General features: G+C 30.4%; 1 protein-coding gene across 1 annotated transcript in view; it reads right to left on the bottom strand.

Moving 5' to 3' along the window:
- The window catches only part of LOC145333887 (uncharacterized), a 190,758-nt gene that overhangs the window by 11,276 nt on the left and 160,396 nt on the right, over positions 1 to 19,086 (bottom strand). The window contains exons 13-16 of the mRNA XM_080179144.1: positions 18,989 to 19,056; positions 12,705 to 12,741; positions 4,226 to 4,270; positions 383 to 425 (exon numbers count right to left, since the gene is read on the bottom strand). Of these exons, the coding sequence (XP_080035270.1) occupies positions 383 to 425; positions 4,226 to 4,270; positions 12,705 to 12,741; positions 18,989 to 19,056 (193 nt within the window). The remainder of the gene's footprint in view (positions 1 to 382; positions 426 to 4,225; positions 4,271 to 12,704; positions 12,742 to 18,988; positions 19,057 to 19,086) is intronic.

Genomic DNA, 19,086 nt, shown 5'->3' with positions numbered 1-19,086 from the left:
GAACATTCAATTTGGGGGGGGGGGGGGTAAATACCCCCCCCCCAATTTTTTTTTAAAGAACATTTATTTTGGGGGGGGGTAATTACCCCCCCCAAAATGGTTTGGGGGGGTAAATACCCCCCCCCCCAAAATCGTTGGGGGTGCCTACGGCACCCCCAAAGTAGGGGTAATTTTTTTTGGGGGGGGGGTATTGTTCACAAAATTTTGGGGGTGCCAAATGGCCCATTACCCCCCCCCCCCTTGGACGCCTATGGATAGATAGAAAGATAGATAGATATATAGATAGATAGATAGATAGATAGATAGATAGATAGATAGATAGATAGATAGATAGATAGATAGTTAGATATAAAGATAGAAAGAAAGATATAAAATTAGGTACCTGGACATGGATCTCCTGGCTTCTTGCACATGTCAATGGCAACCTGAAAAAAAATGTTTATCTGTATTTGTATGCAAGAGTGGCTAAAGTAGTAGTAAATATAAAGTAGTAGGTTTACTGTGTCTAAAGCTTAAAATTTGAATAAACACTGAATTCGTTTGTCCTGCCGTATCAGAGCTTCACTTTTAAGAATGTTGTCATCCTTGTTTCTTATAGTTTTTATTTAATTCTGATCAAAAATAAAATTATTAGTATTATCAAATTATGGTCAGTAAATCTGTATTTAATTAGATTATTAAAAACGAATCTTTCTATATTTAAAGTGCGTTTGTATGTCCTTCATTTGGCCTATGACAGATAGCTGTGATCGAATATTTATAGAGTTTATGAGGATTTCTGTAATATTTAGGTATGATCTTAACTAATCTAATGAAAACTTTTTACATAATTATACTATTTATTAAATAAACCTCATTAAGTAAGATGATTCCTATGACATTAACTCAGCATGTTGTTACCTAACTTTTTTTTGGTAAGCTTTACAAAGCTTCTGTAGTTTTCGGCCAATCTATTTTTTGCTTTAATTTTCTTGATGATTTTAAGCTATTTTTCAAACTACCCTCTGCCTCTTTGAATACAGAGCCTCAGTTGTTAATAAATGATTTGTTTAGCTTCGTTCTTTTGGATGCTTTAATCCTTGTTTTGAGCAAATTTTAATATCAAATTATTCTGATAAAAAACCTAATTTTCTAAGTTAGGCATCATGTCAGTAGCTTGGGGGAGAAAATTATTTCAATCACATTTGCAAAGGCTTAAATAATAGGGAGGGAGGGGACATTGGACTGTATAGTACACTGGTACCCAAAGTTTTATATCTTATTCGTTGGCTTAACAACATTGGGTACTCTTTAAATCTTAATTTTAATTTACAGAGGTTATAATTTTGTTTACATCATTGGCAATGTATTTAAATTTTTTGTCTTATCCCTTTAGATCCCTGCATTGATAAGGTTAGTTATGTCCATAGGTAGCGTTTACGACAATTGCAAATCCGACAGGGATAAGACAATTGACGAAGAATTGATGTACACTCCCAATGACAATAAAAAAATAACAATTCTGCAGATTACAGTTTTTTAATTGAAATTTTAGATATTGCTGGTTTGTAGAACCCAATCATGATTTAATATAAGTACCCAAAGTTTATGTGTATTAAGCTCACGAATGAAATGATTTAAAACTTTGGGTACCAGTATAATCAATATAATATGTCACCTCCCACTCATTATACATCTTAAATTGAATAGTTTATTTTATAAGACGAAGAACCATATCGGTTCAGCAATTAGATACATACATACAGTTAAACATCATGTTACTTTAAGAAAACGGATTTAGTTTCAAGTTAATGTCTTACAATAAAATCAATTAATATAATAAATGTTCAATAATTATGATTACAATAAATACACCATGAAGTAACAAATATGTCCATTAATTAACAGGGATTAGGGGAAAGAAAAATAGAATATAATATCTCCCAAATTGTTAGGTGTGAAATTCTGTCATTTGTAGCTGATGAACATTAAAGGTTGAATGAATGGATTTAATATCTTGCATCTTACCTCAGATCATCATGTACTCTAATAAAGTGAAACTTGTAGCTGGCTAAAATAATGAAACCCCCATCCTTTATCCCAACTCCTCCCCTCCTACTGGATGATCGATCTTACCAACTAGTGATTTCCATGTTAGCAACTCAAAGTGAGGGGGGGGGGTGGTATTTAAAATTCCTTTTTCCGTGATCAAAATAAACGCCCCCTCCATCCCTGTAGCAAGTTCAAGGAGGGAGGGGACATCGGACTGTAAATTATACTGGTACCTAAATTTTTATGACCACGTTGTCTTAAATAGTAACCACAAAAAAACTTTTGGTACATTTATTGATTTTAATTTACAAAAAAGGGTAATATCCTATCAATAAAGGGAATGTATATACATTTAACGACAACTGTCTTATCCCTTTAGATCCCTGGGGTAATAATAAGAATTTTTAAGAGGTATAGAATGTTGGGTGGGGGGGGGGGGGTGTAAGCAGATCTAATGAGTAATTTGCGACAACACCCATAATAATATATAAAACAAGGATTACAACGTCCATAAAAGCGAAACTCTACAATCAGAAGGTAGGACAAAAGAACAATAACTCTGATAGAGTACAAATACTTTAATTTTTGGAATCTTATTATAGAGATGCTTCGCTTATAATATTGTCTTAGCAATGATTATTCCATAAATAAAATGAATTTGATAATTACATCATAAAAAAGTAGTTGTCAAAACAGTACAAAATCAGCATATTATTTGTAAATGAACGGAATTTTCGGTAACGATTATAGAGTCACTACGCTTCCGTAATGTTTCCTAATTGTTATAGGAATCATCATCCAAAGTTTGAAATCGATAGGACAGTCCTAACATATATTAACTAACGAAAAGAGCTAACCGCTACTGAAGGACGGACGGACTGATCCTAATTATAGAAAAGCCTCGCTTTTAATATAAAATCTCTTTATTTCAAACCAGGAATAAGGTATAACCAACAAGCAAAATAAATCTAAAATAATATTTGGGGGGCAAATGGAGAGGTCGTCAATCTTACGATGTGTTGCCCCCCAACGACAGCTAAAAAACACGTATAGGTTTCGTGATTTTCTTCCGAATTAATTTCGTTATTGGTATGAGCTGATTTCAAACACTGATAGTTAAAAATATAAAAAAATTTAGGCATTATTTTTAGTGTAAAACTTAAATTCTCTATAATAAGGCGATGGATGTTCGTCTGTCTATCCGACTATATATAGATTTTGACTTAAAAGCTTCATAACTTCTAGAACTTAGAATTGTTTTAATTGTTTTTAAGATTTTAAAGTAAAAGAATTGATGGACATTTGAGCTTTTTTAAAACTCTGTCCACAGGGTGGGGAACCTGTCTCGATTTTATATTGGGTCTTCAATATCTGCTAATAGCGTTGGAAATATTAACACAGCCAAGTCCCCACAAAAGAACTTAATGCAAGTAATATAGCAGACGAAAAGAGTCTACACCACTATGGCCAGATATTTGTACATTGTAGATTGTACATCTATACATTTTTGTTGAGATATTCGTACTGTAGCTGTCCTTTAAAATATATTAATATTTTTAATTCGCCACCCACTCGGATTATATACATTTGTATATGTATATAGCTGTTTAAATATTTTAATATCTCTTTATTTTATATCACTGAGACCTTTTTTTAGCGTAGCTACTCTTTAAATGGATCAGTCCGTCTGTATATCCGTCCGTCTATCAATCCATACGTCCGTAATGGATAGCTTTTATCGTTAATTTTTGTCATACTAGACTTGACCTATAAATTTCAAACTTCATTTTTTAAGGTATTAATAATAAAATAGCAACTCTATAATCAATATCAGAAAGTCTTTAGGTCTTACCAGTTTTACTTAAATTGTTTTTATTATTAGAATTTTTATGCGATATAATTATCCTATTCATCTGCTTTTTGGAATATTGTACTTGCTTCGGCAGTACATATACTAAAATTATAACTTTTTATGATTTATAACCTGTTAGATAATGTTTTATTTTATTATTATATAGCACTTCTAATAATTATATTATTATTAAATTTCAGAAGAAAATTGTTAGCTTGTTAATTCAAGCGACTATTAAATGCGTAATTACCTTTACTCTTACATTTAAAATATTGCTTATTATTTTCTTATTTTTCTGTATTATAATTTACTGTTTTCTCTAAAAAATAACAAAATATTTACCTTTTGTTGAAGTATTTTTGTGTTGACAATTCTGTACCAAACTCCCTGAAAAATAAATAAATAATTTTTAAAAAGTAATAGGATGTCTTTACGTTTGTCTGTCTGTGTGTACCAAAGTATCTCGCTAATTGCTAACTCGATATGGTTCTCCTTTACAGTGAAACTTCACCTTGGAAGATTTATAACTATTTTTGGGGGAGGGTATCTTTACACTCCTAAGATAAATCGTCAATGGAAAAAAATACTCCCCCCTTCCCTCACTTGCCTCTAGAGGCCTCTAGGGGGTGTATCCGATGTTAATTTAAATAAACTGATATGCAAAATCTTAAGGGAAAAGACAATGGACGATAAATAGATGTATATTCCCAATGATGATAACCAAAAATTACCCTCTATGTAAACAATATTATTGCTCAAAAAGTTTGAACATTGAGAGGTACCCAAAGTTTTTAAGCCAATGAATAAGAGAACGTGCTTATACACCAAAAGGGTACCAAAATAAAAAAAATCTATGTAGTATTTTTCTTAGAATAAAATATACTTCTCTATTTTGGTCTTAAGTATGTAGATAAATCTTTTTTTACAAGATCTTAAGGTTAAAATGATTTGTAGGTTTTTAGTATTATCGCATATTTTGTTATTTGAGAACCTTTATAATTTAATACTATTAAATAAGAATTTGTGCAAGGAGGGAGGGGACATTGGACTGTAAATCACACCGGTACCCAAGGTTTAAAACCGAGTTTTCTAATACATTTGCTCAAAAACTTTGGTTACTGTTATTAAATCTTTATTGTTAGTGTCAGAACTGTTAGTGTCCTAAGTTTTCCACCAATAATTTTATTGTGACAATTATAAATTGAATGTGATTTAAAAAACGACTAGCCGTTTCATATATTCAATAGTGTTTTAAAAGGTCTTAAGGGTAAAGAAAATTAAATATAAATTAATGATAGACAAAATTACCCCTTTTGTGGATTGCAATGATTGGTTGGATACCGTAAGTTTAAACCAACTAATCAAAATATCATTAAAGTACCCAAAGTTTTAAAGAGAACTTGTCCATGTACGTTTGGGTACCAGTTAAAATAAAGGTGAAAGGAGGGGAGTAAAATAAAACTTTACTTGTGATTTAATGGAATATCACGTTTTTTTCTGTTTAAACATGATTACTGACAATTTACCATTGTTATGATTAAATGAGTTAAAAACTTAAGAAAAGATATACAATAAGTTGCACTGAGTGAGAGAGTGAGATAAATAGATAGATAGATAAAGACAGAAAGAGAGAGAGAGAGAGAGAGAGAGAGAGAGAGAGAGAGAGAGAGAGAGAGAGAGAGAGAGAGAGAGAGAGAGAGAGAGAGAGAGAGAGAGAGAGAGAGGGAAATAGAGAGAGAGAGAGAGAGAGAGAGAGAGAGAGAGAGAAGAGAGAGAGAGAGAGAAAGAAAAAGAGATAGATAGATTGACATATTAGATAGTTAAATGTTAGGTGTATGGATTGATAGATAGCTAGATAGATAGATTGTTTTTCTCTTATTTTTGGCTTAAAAACTTTGAGGACTTTAACATGATAATGTAAACTAACATTTTTCAATATTTTCAATCAATAATTTTAATCAATAGTAAGGGGTAAGTTTGTCATCGTTTAGGATGTACATCATTTAATCATCTAGGTTTGCAAAAAAGGTCATATAAGCAAATAAATTTAAGGAGAAGGGGCATTTTGTGCTGATTTAATAGTAAAATACGGGTCTGCTGTTTTTCCAATATTTTATGCGAGAGTGAATGAACATTCTATTCTCAGAGAGGGAGGGAATGTTGATTGGGCTATTTATTGCACTAGTCCCCAAAGTTTATGGTTGGCTTAAAAAATTTGGGGATGTTTCTTGAATTTGATTGGTTGGTTGATTAAGTTAAGTGTCTAAACGTTTCAACCACTAATTAAAGTATACAGATGAGGTAATTTTGTTAGTCATCATTGGGGATGAACCTCAATTTATCTGTCATTGTCTTATCCCCTAGATCCCTGCCATATTTTAGTTTAGTTTTAGCAATGACAAGGGAACAAGAAACGTGTCATGTTTTATGGACAAAATAAAAGGACGGTACAATTTATTTTTATTGTAACGTGGCAACCCTTTATTTTATGGCCGACTGTCGGTCAGTTTGAATATATTTTAACATGGTATGGATAACTTGCGTTATGTATAAATGTTATAATTATTTGGAAATGACATTTTCTCAGCTTCTAATATAGATAGAAGCCAAAAGTATGTTTAAAGAAATTCAAGCAAGTAAATTAAATTAGACATAGAAAGAGAGAGAGAAATAGAAAGAAAGAGAGAGTGAGTGAGTGTGTGTGAGAGAGAGTGAGAGAGAGTGAGAGAGAGAGAGAGAGAGAGAGAGAGAGAGAGAGAGAGAGAGAGAGAGAGAGAGAGAGAGAGAGAGAGAGAGAGAGAGAGAGAGAGAGAGTTTAAAATGACAAAAAATAAGAAAGATCTATTAAACCAAATGTTTTAAAAGACAGTCCTTTTTCTGGTAAAGTGTTCGTATATATTGTATTCGTTTTCAGGAATTAACGGATATGCGATTGAAATAAATCCTAAGAGACAATATATATTATTTGATTGCAGGATTTTGTTTGAAAGTCTCATTAAAATCAGTTGCACCTTTTAATAGATCAGACTTTCATCCGCTTTTATGTCCTACATAACTTATTTAACATTTTTTTGTATGATATATTATCAGCCACGCCCCTTAAGGCCTTTAGAAGCACTTAAGGTGGGTAAGGGTGTGGTTTTGGGAAAGGTCGATCATGCCAATTTTAATTTTTGTTTTTTCAAAGTAGAGATGGTAATTTTTTTCATTCCATAGTCGATGAGTAGCTACAACAGAAACCATAACGGTTCAGTGATTAGCGAGATCCTTCGGTACAAACAGACAGACACATAGACATCATGTTACTTTTATATAAGGATAATTATTGGGTTGATCTGCATTAATGGATGTAGAACATACGTGGATATTATGACAGGGGAAAAATTTTCGTCAATTTAGGTTGCTAACAAGGACATAATTTATTAGTCAGTTCGTTCATCCAGTAGGAGGGGATGGTATGGGGCATATGGATTGGGGATAAATCGTTATTTAAGTTTCACTTTATTAGAATGCATGATAATCTTGTGTAAGATCCGGGTAATTATAAATTCATTTCAGCATTCCATTGGTCTATCCTTACACCCCTGGTTTTTGTGTATATGATAACTGTAACTTTAAAAGTGGATGAGATATGTAAAACACATTTGTAGATATGGCATCGATAAAGGGGTAGGACAATGGGAGAAAAAATGGTTGAAGATTGATTTTTCACTCTTTCATAATACCTTTAGTTGCAGAAATAGAAAAATTATTTATCGCATTGTTTTATAGACAGCTTTCCGCAGATATTATAATAAAATATAAGATTAAAACCAGTTTTTTTTAGCCCGTACCTTTTTATATTCATAGAAACCTGGATATAAAACAATGCTAGACATAGTTTTTTCGTATGGATGAGAACCGGTTCTTATCCACCGGATTCGAATAAATACGAGAATAGTTATTTCTTATTATAAACGGCTTTCCGCGGATATAGAATGTACAATTATGAGATTAAAACTAGTTTTTTTAGCCCCGAGGTGATTGTTTTTTCGTATGGATGAGAACCGGTTCCTATCCACCGGATTCGAATGAATACGAGAAAATAAATTAAACTTTCCGCAAATTATTGTGTGAAAAAATGTACCCTGTAAAGACTTGCAAATTTAGGTAAAAAAAGAGGGTTGTTGATTTAGTTTTATGTCATTTTTCTCTCCCTCGTAGCTTTACATTGCTAAAAAGTATATAAATCAATAATTTATAATATTAATGCTTTTTTTAACCTTCTCAAATATATTATGTGATACGTCTCTTTCTAAGAATTCTATAAATTGCTTCTCCCTATTTTCACCCACTTTAAACATAAAATAGATTATTATATGAAGAAATTAATTCATTGCTACATTGTATTGTACCCTTTCATGCGCGTGACACCTGTGTGTATCTATATAGAAATATTACTACAATGTATGGCTACCCTGTGTGTATCTATATAGAAATATTACTACATTGTATGGCTACCCTGTGTGTATCTATATAGAAATATTACTACATTGTATGGCTACCCTGTGTGTATCTATATAGAAATATTACTACATTGTATGGCTACCCTGTCATGCGCATGACACCTGTGTGTATCTATATAGAAATATTACTACAATGTATGGCTACCCTGTGTGTATCTATATAGAAATATTACTACATTGTATGGCTACCCTGTGTGTATCTATATAGAAATATTACTACATTTTATGGCTACCCTGTGTGTATCTATATAGAAATATTACTACATTGTATGGCTACCCTGTCATGCGCGTGACACCTGTGTGTATCTATATAGAAATATTACTACATTGTATGGCTACCCTGTGTGTATCTATATAGAAATATTACTACATTGTATGGCTACCCTGTGTGTATCTATATAGAAATATTACTACATTGTATGGCTACCCTGTCATGCGCGTGACACCTGTGTGTATCTATATAGAAATATTACTACATTGTATGGCTACCTTGTCATGCGCATGACGCCTGTGTGTATCTATATAGAAATATTACTACATTGTATGGCTACCCTGTCATGCGCGTGACACCTGTGTGTATCTATATAGAAAATCTAGATATGTGTCATTCTGAAATCTTAACATTTACATTACAGGCGCTAGTTGACAGGGATAGAGAATAGGAAAATAAAAAACAACGTTAAAAAATGGACGAACCTCTTTAAAACGATAAGCTATATATAAGGGTAAGAGAGAAAGAGAGAGAGAAGGAGAGAGGAGAAAAGAAGAGAGAGAGAGAGAGAGAGAGAGAGAGAGAGAGAGAGAGAGAGAGAGAGAGAGAGAGAGAGAGAGAGAGAGAGAGAGAGAAAGAGAGAAAGAGAGAGAGAGAAAGAGAGAGAGAGAGAGAGAGAGAGAGAGAGAGAGAGAGAGAGAGAGAGAGAGAGAGAGAGAGAGAGAGATAGAATTAAAAGTGGAAAAAAAAGAGAGAAAGAGAGATTTTTTGTAATAAATTTGTTTTAGATTTTTTTTATTATAAAAATAGTCCCTATCCTTTTATATATCAACTCTATTCTCTTCCCATAACAGTGAAAATTTTTGGGAGAGGGTGGACACTTGTAAAAATTGATCTTCAACCCTTTATTAATCCTAGTATTTGCCATGAATTTGAATTTGAAGGATAAATGAATTTATCACCCATTGTCTTATCCTAAATTCTTAACAATGAGCTATATGTAATTCTTTGTAGTAATAAACATAGCCAGGTCCCTACAGATAAACAAAAATAAATTTGCTATTAGACGAGAAGGTTCTCCGCCATTTGGGGCAGATAGTTGTCTGTATACATAGGTAGTTGTCTGTTTATGACACTAGTCCCCAAAAGTTTTAAAATAATGTTTCTTTTTCGTTGGCTCAACAACTTTGGAGACTTTTTTGAATTTTAATTAGTTGTTCCATTAAGTTGGGTGTTCAAATATTTCAACCACTAATATTATCATTGGGAATGTCTTATCCTTTTAGATCCCTCACGGTTAGACCCTCAGATGTCAAAACTTTATTTTAGTGTTTGGCCAAAATGACTTAGCAATTGTATCTGTAAGTACGTCTAATAACACCCTTTGCTATTTTTAAAATCCTAGAAAATTTTTTTTGCAAGAAAATTGCATAAATTCGCAACCTTTTTTAGAACCACTACATAACTCGAGTTTTAAAACTTTTTATATAAAATCCTTTTTACAAAAAATATCAATATTTACTTAAAATTAAACCTGAAAGAAAAAAAATCTCAGTACACGTGTTAATTTGCATGTTTTAGGTCTTTTTTTGAGGAAAGTATAACTTCCACATTTTTGACAATAATATATTTTTTTAACATTTCAAAGTAAAATATAATAAAACCTAAACGATTTTTCTTGAATTATCAGTTGAAAATTTCATCAAACATGCAATTTAAGTGATGAAAATTTAATAAAATCATTTTTTGAATGTTTAGAATTACCAATTTTCTACATTTAAAACAAAATGTTAACAAAATTTAAAAACATTCTAATATATAACTTTAAAAATCAATAACATTTTATAAAATGATGTTTTAAAAAATAAATCATTAAAAGGTATTAAAATGCATTTTAAGTTGCTTAAAATTAAAACGAGAATATCTTTTTACACTTTATTCTTCGTAATAGAGATTAATCGTCATTTGCTGAAAATGAAACATTTAATAAACTAATTGAATCTTTTTGTGACCATGTTTAAACTTTTTAATTTTTACACTAAGGTGTTTTTTAATGAAAATCTTTGTTGAATTCTCTTTTGCGACAAAAAAAGAAAGGGAATTTTTTACTATTTCTAGGTTATCTTATGTAATTTAAACTATATAATATGAAATAATTTTTAATTGTCTTTCTTTTGAGCCACAAAACACTGTAAAATGTAACATATATACAAAAATAACAATTTTTTTAATGAATATTATAATATCCTTATATGACATTGCGTCAGAGCTTATTCTTTATATTATATGTTCATGAAAAGTAGTCATAAACTTGGACGGTTGCGCTATTTATTAGAATATTAAATAAACTTGAATGGTAAAAATATTAGCATAGCCTTTGTCAATTCAAATGCTTTAGGTATATTATTCGGAAAGTTAGTTAAAAAAGAGAGAATTTGCTGTGTATACTGTTGAAAGACTTTCAAAAATGTAAATTACAAAGCAATCCTAAAAGATCGGGTCGTAGGCGAGTCTTAGTCGGGGGTTTTCTGATAGCAAATATTGCGTTATTGGTATACAATGTAAAAAAAAAACATTTTAAAGAAATTCTTTAAATAAAACCCAACGTGTATTGGCAGTACAAACATCTTAATGCTAGCAGACATATGTTTATCAACATTTGCAGAAAACTATTTCCACAAGAAAAATTATTCAGGTTTCTACTTCACAATTTTAAATATTTCTTTCTGATAAAATGTTTGACATATATCGTATAATCATTTACCAAAAAAAATATTTTGATAATTTAGATTTCAGAGAAGATTAATCCTTTCAAAAAACTAAGACGACATTTTGCATCTTCTGTCATGACATTTTAGAAAAAAATATAAAAAAACAAAATTTAGTATGAAAACTATTTTCATCGATTTTTCTGAAGGTATTATCGTATTCTGTGGCTTTCTTATTATCATTTACTTATATCGAAAGTGCCAAACATTGTACCCTAACTTATTCATTTAATAAAAAACTAACCGTGCCCTGTTTATTCCACTGTGCCCTTTTCATAGTTACATATCACTCAATGTTTGGGCGAGTTAGAATGACAACTTACAATTATGGGATTTGAATACATACATAGATAGATATATAGATGGATAGATAGATTTAGAGTTAGAATGACAACTAACAATTATTGGATTTGAATACATACATAGATCGATATTTGGATGGATGGATAGATAGTTAGATAGATAGATTAAAGATTTAGAGTTAGAATGACAACTAACAATTATCGGATTTGAATACATACATAGATAGATAGATTGAAAGATGGATGGATAGATAGATAGATAGATGGATAGATAGAAGGATATATTTATAGTTAGAATTACAATTATAGGATTAGATAGATAGATGGATAGATAGTCGGATGGATAGATAGATTGATAGACGAATAGATGTATAAATAGAATGATTACAAGTCAGTTTTAATTATAAATACGTATCTAAAAAGTGTCCCTAATAGCGCAAAAAAGAAATCTTTAGTCATCACAGGGAGGGAGTAGACATTGGGATGTAAATTATACTAGGGTTGGGCCGGATATCCGGTCTTGCCGGTTATCCGGCCGGATATTCGGTCATTTTTAGTATCCGGCCGGATTCCGGATATTAAAACTATCCGGTTACATGATATTCGGCTGATTTTTGACGCTTGCTATCCGGTTATCTGGCCGGATATCCGGTAAATTGCCGGATATCGAACGTTGGCCAGATATCCGGCCGGAACCGGATATCCGGCATTAGAAAACAGCCGGATATTCGGTATCCGGCCAAAAAAAGTATCCGGCCCAACCCTAAATTATACTAGTATACAAGGTTTTCTTTTATAAATATGTTCACTCATTTGTTGACCTAAAAACTTAATTTACAGAAAAAGTAATTTTGTTTATCATTAATAAGAGTGTACATAAATGTTTATCGTCCATTGTCTTATCCTTTAACATTTAAGACATGATTATAAGCAATCACGAAAAGTCGTCGCAAAATTATGTTCGGAGCGGCTATTTCGGAATATTACCGGACAAACACACATCCTATTCCTTTAAATTTGAAAAAAAAATCTCACCTGAACGTCCTTAGCATAGTTAGGCAGAATAAAACTGTATAATTAATCATTATTAAATAAATTGTATTATTTAATACAAATTATACAAGGTTTTCTGTAAAGCTCTAGCTGTAAAAATGGATTTATTATTAATTGGAGATTACACCAGAAATCATGAACTATAATAAAGTGATTCTCGTAGCTGACCAAAATAAGGATAACCGCTATACCCCCCTATACTAAATCCCATCCCCTCCTTCTTAATGAACGGACTGACCAATAAATTAGTAACCTAAATTGACCTTATATCTATGTATTATGTATCCATTTTTAAAATGTTTATTAAGTCAGTGATCAAGGAATAGAATCATGGGTTATAAATAAATCTTCTCCAAAATCTTAAAAGTGGCTAATTCAGCTTATAATAAAAATTGAAAAATAGGGGAAAATATTAAATTATCTATCATTTTCCTATCCCCACAACCCTGTAATTTAGTGCTCATTTAGCAAATAGTATCCACCCTTTACACATTATTTAAAGATAGTCACACTTTAATTCTACTTTATAAGCAGGGAGGGGACATTGAACTGCAAATTATGTTGGCCCCAAAATTTTATAAACACGAGACATTATTTGTTGGAAACTTTTCCTCTAATGATTTAATATACAGAGTAGTTTTGTCCAACGCAATTGAGTTAAAAGATTAAATCATATTAACCCTTTTGATCCATGCATTTTTAAGATTTGTTTTTAATTTACCAGATAGATATTTCTTTCTAGTAGTTATAGGTTTAGTAGGTATAACTTTTAAAAATGTAAGCATCTAGTATGTGGAAAGAAGGGAAAAGAAACCTAAGAGATTAAAACTTAAATTTTTTTAAATAAAATACACTAAACCCTTACAGAACGTATCTTAAGAATATTAAAAAGTCTCAAAGTGGTTCAGTGGTTAGCGAGATTCTTAAAACACCTAACCTTCATAAAATAGAAAAGCTATAATCAAATCATAGTTATAATATAAACCCTAGTTTACCCTTACACCAAACTGTTTTGGTTATAATACATCAAAATCTTTATTATTTAAGTTTTAGAAAAAGATTAATAATGACATAATGAAACCGCTAAAAAGTTATCAAAATCAAATCTAATAATAAGGAACAGAAATGTGAGGTAAGATTTAAACACAGGGCGGGAGTGGATATTTGATTGTGAATTATATTAGTACCCAAAGTTTTATTACCACTTTGTCTTATTTTTGGCTCAAAAAATGTGAGTACTCTTATGAAATCTTAATTGGATGGTTCTAATCTTGTAGTGTTAAACTTTACAACCTATTATCCTAAAAAGTTGGTAATCTTGATAATAGACTATTAAAGTTTTAAAGATTTTTAATCAATATAATAGATTTGAAATCTGCATAAAATTTGAAGGATTTTTTATAAAATTCGTTTTTTATATAATTCTTTATTAAAAGGCGCAAATACGATTTAAGTTAATAAATTTTGACCAATAGGATAGCTGGATTGGAAACTACCTACGCTCTAATTGGTTGAATGATGTACGTCACTTAAGCTTCTCCAATCAGAGCGCAGATAGTTTTCAATCCACCAATCATAGATCTCAAAATTATTTAACTTAATTTGTATTTGCGCCTTTAAATAAAGAATTATATAAAAAACTAATTTTATAAAAAATCCTTAAAATTTTATGCAGATTTCAAATCTATTATATTGATTAAAAATCTTTAAAACTTTTATAGTCTACTTGATAATTTCTGGGGAGTATATCCATTTATTGTCATTTGTTTTATCCCTTTAGATCCCTGTCTAAACTGTAGATTCTTACATAAGAGAATGATAAGGGTTGCGGGGGATATATGGTTGTAGATTAGTTTTGTCATCATTATCCCTCCCCACTCCCTGGTAGATTCTTGAAATAAAAAACCATACAATTTTGATTTATTGGTTAGGAGGTTGAAAATATTTCTTTTCTTTGAGGACTTTTATCGACTTTTGATTTGTTGGTTCATTTGGATGAGTGTCCAAACGACTTAACCACTACTTGTAATCTACAGAAGGGATCTTTGTGTAGAATCATTGGGGATGTACATTAATATTTATGACATTGTCTTATCCCATTAGATCCCTTAGAAAATTGCATCCAATAATACTTAGTGGCGTGCACAGGTTTGAACAACACTAATGCACGAATCGACACCCCCCCTAAACCAAAATCATTGGGGGTGTAATTCATACAATAATAGTGGGAATTTTTAAACTTTTCACCAATTGTCACATCCCTCGTTATCTCGATTATAAATGGGATGATCGAATTATGTGTATAAAATTAGGCGGTTAGCCCCAAAACTGATGGGTCACGTTTACACAGTTAATTTGTTAATTGCTTTACAATAACATATTTCCTTATACATAGATAGATGGACAGATAAATAAATAAATAGATTGATAGATAGATGTATGGATGGATGGACTCTTAGATATATATATATATATATATAGATAGATTAATAAATAAATGAATATAAAGTGTTAAATTGTTAATTGCTTTACAATAACTAATTTCCTTATAGATAGATAGATGGATAGATAAATGAATAAATAAGTAGATTGATGGATAAATAGATAGATAGATCACGGTTGATTTTTTATTAAATGAATAAGTTAGGGTACAATGTTTGGCACTTTCAATATAAGTAAATGATAATAACAAAGCCACAGAATACGATAATACCTTCAGAAAAATCGATGAAAATAGTTTTCATACTAAATTTTGTTTTTTTTATATTTTTTCTAAAATGTCATGACAAAAGATGTAAAATGTCGTCTTAGTTTTTTGAAAGGATTAATCTTCTCTGAAATCTAAATTATCAAAATATTTTTTTTGGTAAATGATTATACGATATATGTCAAACATTTTATCAAAAAGAAATATTTAAAATTGTGAGGTAGAAACCTGAATAATTTTTCTTGTGGAAATAGCTTTCTGCAAATGTTGATAAACATATGTCTGCTAGCATTAAGATGTTTGTACTGCCAATACACGTTGGGTTTTATTTAAATAATTTTTTTAAAATGTTCTTTTTTTACTTGTATACTAATAACGAAAATCTGATTCACTTATAGTCGGAAATTCATTATGAAACAGGGGACATGCACAAAATTTTTGAGCCCTGATCAAATAGGAGCTGAGATAATAGGGGGGCAGGCGACCGACTGATAAGTGTTAAATAGAAGTTGATTGAATATTGGTTGGAAAAGGTGATCATTAACCACCCCCACCCCCCCCCCCCACCCCCCCAATCGACTAAGACTCGCCTACGGCCCGATCTTTTAGGATTGCTTTGTAATTCACATTTTTGAAAGTCTTTCAACAGTATACACAGCAAATTCTCTCTTTTTTAACTAACTTTCCGAACAATATACCTAAAGCATTTGAATTAACAAAGGATATGCTAATATTTTTACCATTCAAGTTTATTTAATATTCTAATAAATAGCGCAACCCTCCAAGTTATGGCTACTTTTCATGAACATATGATCTAAAGAATAAGCTCTGACGCAATGTCATGTAAGGATATTATAATATTCATTAAAAAAATTGTTATTTTTGCATATATGTTACATTTTACAGTGTTTTGTGGCTCAAAAGAAAGACAATTAAAATTTATTTCATATTATATAGTTTAAATTGCATAAGATAACCTAGAAATAGTAAAAAAGTCCCTTTCTTTTTTTGTCGTAAAACAGAAATTAACAAAGATTTTTATTAAAAAACACCTTAGTGTAAAAATTAAAAATTCTAAATATGGTCACAAAAAGATTCAATTAGTTTATTAAATGTTTCATTTTCAGCAAATGACGATTAATCTCTATTACAAAGAATAAAGTGTAAAAAGATATTCTCGTTTTAATTTTAAGCAACTTAAAATGCATTTTAATACCTTTTAATGATTTATTTTTTAAAACATCATTTTATAAAATGTTATTGATTTTTAAAGTTTTATATTAGAATGTTTTTAAATTTTGTTAACATTTTGTTTTAAATGTAGAAAATTGGTAATTCTAAACATTCAAAAAATGATTTTATTAAATTTTCATCACTTAAATTGCATGTTTGATGAAATTTTCAACTGATAATACAAGAAAAATCGTTTAAGTTTTATTATATTTTACTTTGAAATGTTAAAAAATATAATTATTGTCAAAAATGTGGAAGTTATACTTTCCTCAAAAAAAGACCTAAAACATGCAAATTAACACGTGTAATGAGATTTTTTTTCTTTCAGGTTTAATTTTAAGTAATTATTGATATTTTTTGTAAAAAGGATTTTATATAAAAAGTTTTAAAACTCGAGTTATGTAGTGGTTCTAAAAAAGGTTGCGAATTTATGCAATTTTCTTGCAAAAAAAATTTTCTAGGATTTTAAAAATAGCATAGGGTGTTATTAGACGTACTTACAGATACAATTGCTAAGTCATTTTGGCCAAACACTAAAATAAAGTTTTGACATCTGAGGGACCATACGTGAGATGGATAGAAAAACAAATAACTATATAAAGAGTTAATTTGTTAATTGCTTTTCAATAACATATTTCCATAGATATATGGATAGATAGATAGTAAGTCTGTATGGATAGACAGATAGATCTATAATTAATATTTACAGATAAAATAATCTAGAGATAAAAATAGCACCATAGACAAGAGATAGTGAAAAGAATGATATCCAGATACGTAGATAGATAAAAAGATGTCTAAATTTTGGATATGGTAGAAATTGTATATATCTAAATAGATTGAGGATTATATGTCTACATTTTAAAAATTGCTAGATAGATAGATGTCCAAAGAAGAAGATATCTGTAGATATATTTTAAAAAAATGCTGGATAGAAAGATAGTTAGATATCTAGACAAATAGATAGAAGATATCTGTAGATATATTTTAGAATTGCTTGATAAAGAGATAGTTAGATATCTATGTAGAAAGATATTTTGATATCTAGATAGAAAGATAGATATCTAGATGTTTAAAGAAGAAGATATCTGTAGATATATTTTGGATATGCAATTGGATAAATAGATAAATAGTTAGACATCTAGATATCTGTAGATATATTTTGGATATGCTAGATAGAAAGATAGTTAGATATCTAGATGTTTAAAAGAGTCACCTTTAAACATACTCTCTTTGATTGCACGACCTTTGTCGAACATTTTTAGCGTCCTTAGTTATGACGCGGTGTCAGACCGATATTGTGACCTATCACCTCCCGACGACGCTGAGGCACGGTACCAGGTTCTTGATAGAAAGATAGTTAGATATCTAGATAAAAAGATAGATATCTAGATGTCTAAAGAAGATATATTTTGGATATGCTTGGGTGATAATTACTTTTGACACATGTTGTTAAATTAGTATACATTCATAACAACATAAACATTAAAAGGAAATATGCTTTAATTGTTATCAACAAATAAATAAGAGCATATTTCATTGGTAACCCCTTCAGACAACTAACCCTTTGATTGCACGAACTTTGTATAAAAGTAGATTGTTATTGGTTGCACGGGAATGTAGGATCACTGGGCTGTTTATTAAACTAGTCCCAAAAGTTTTAAGATAACGTTTTCTTATTAGTCGGTTCAACAATTTTGGGGGACTTTATTAAATTATGATTGGTTGGTTCTTATAGTTGTGTGTCCAAAATCTACATATGGGAAAATTTTGTGTATCATCATTGGAAAAAACACATCAATTTGTCAGGCAGTGTCTTATCCCTTTAGATACCTATAGTTTTAGTTGCTTTTGTATGGGAACATTATTTAGTATTTCAACTTATCATCAAACTGTATATAAAATCAATCGCCATTTAACAGTTCTTCAAGACAGCGATTTCATAATTGCATTCATAGATAGATAGATAGATAGATAGACGAATGGATAGATAGATGGATGAATTGGTGGAGAGTTGGATGGATGTATAGTTTAAAAAGTTGTAGAAAAAAACAAAATAAAAAAAATTGGTAATCGATATATAATTACTTAAATCTTGCACCAGATTTTCTTGTACTCTAATAAAGTGCATCTGGCTAAAAATACGATTCCCACATATATTCCCTTTACCCCTTTCCCTCCCCTCCTACTGGATTAACGAACTGACCAATATATGAGGTACCTAATAGCAACCTAAATTAAAAACGAATTCCCCCTGTCAATATATCCACGTATTCTATATCCATTAATATGATTTAATTTTTGTTTTGTTTAATAATGATTCCTGAATTCTGAGGGGCAAAGTTGTTTTTTCTTGTGTTGATATGTCTGCCAGCTCCACGGGTTTCCAAGATCCTAGATAGATAGATAAATATAGAAAGATAG

Source organism: Acartia tonsa, chromosome 12 (assembly GCF_053477335.1).
Source record: "Acartia tonsa isolate MP-2025a chromosome 12, ASM5347733v1, whole genome shotgun sequence".
Taxonomy (NCBI): domain Eukaryota; kingdom Metazoa; phylum Arthropoda; class Copepoda; order Calanoida; family Acartiidae; genus Acartia; species Acartia tonsa.
The sequence above is the reverse complement of the archived record's forward strand: the minus strand, read 5'-3'. Positions and strand labels throughout refer to the sequence as shown.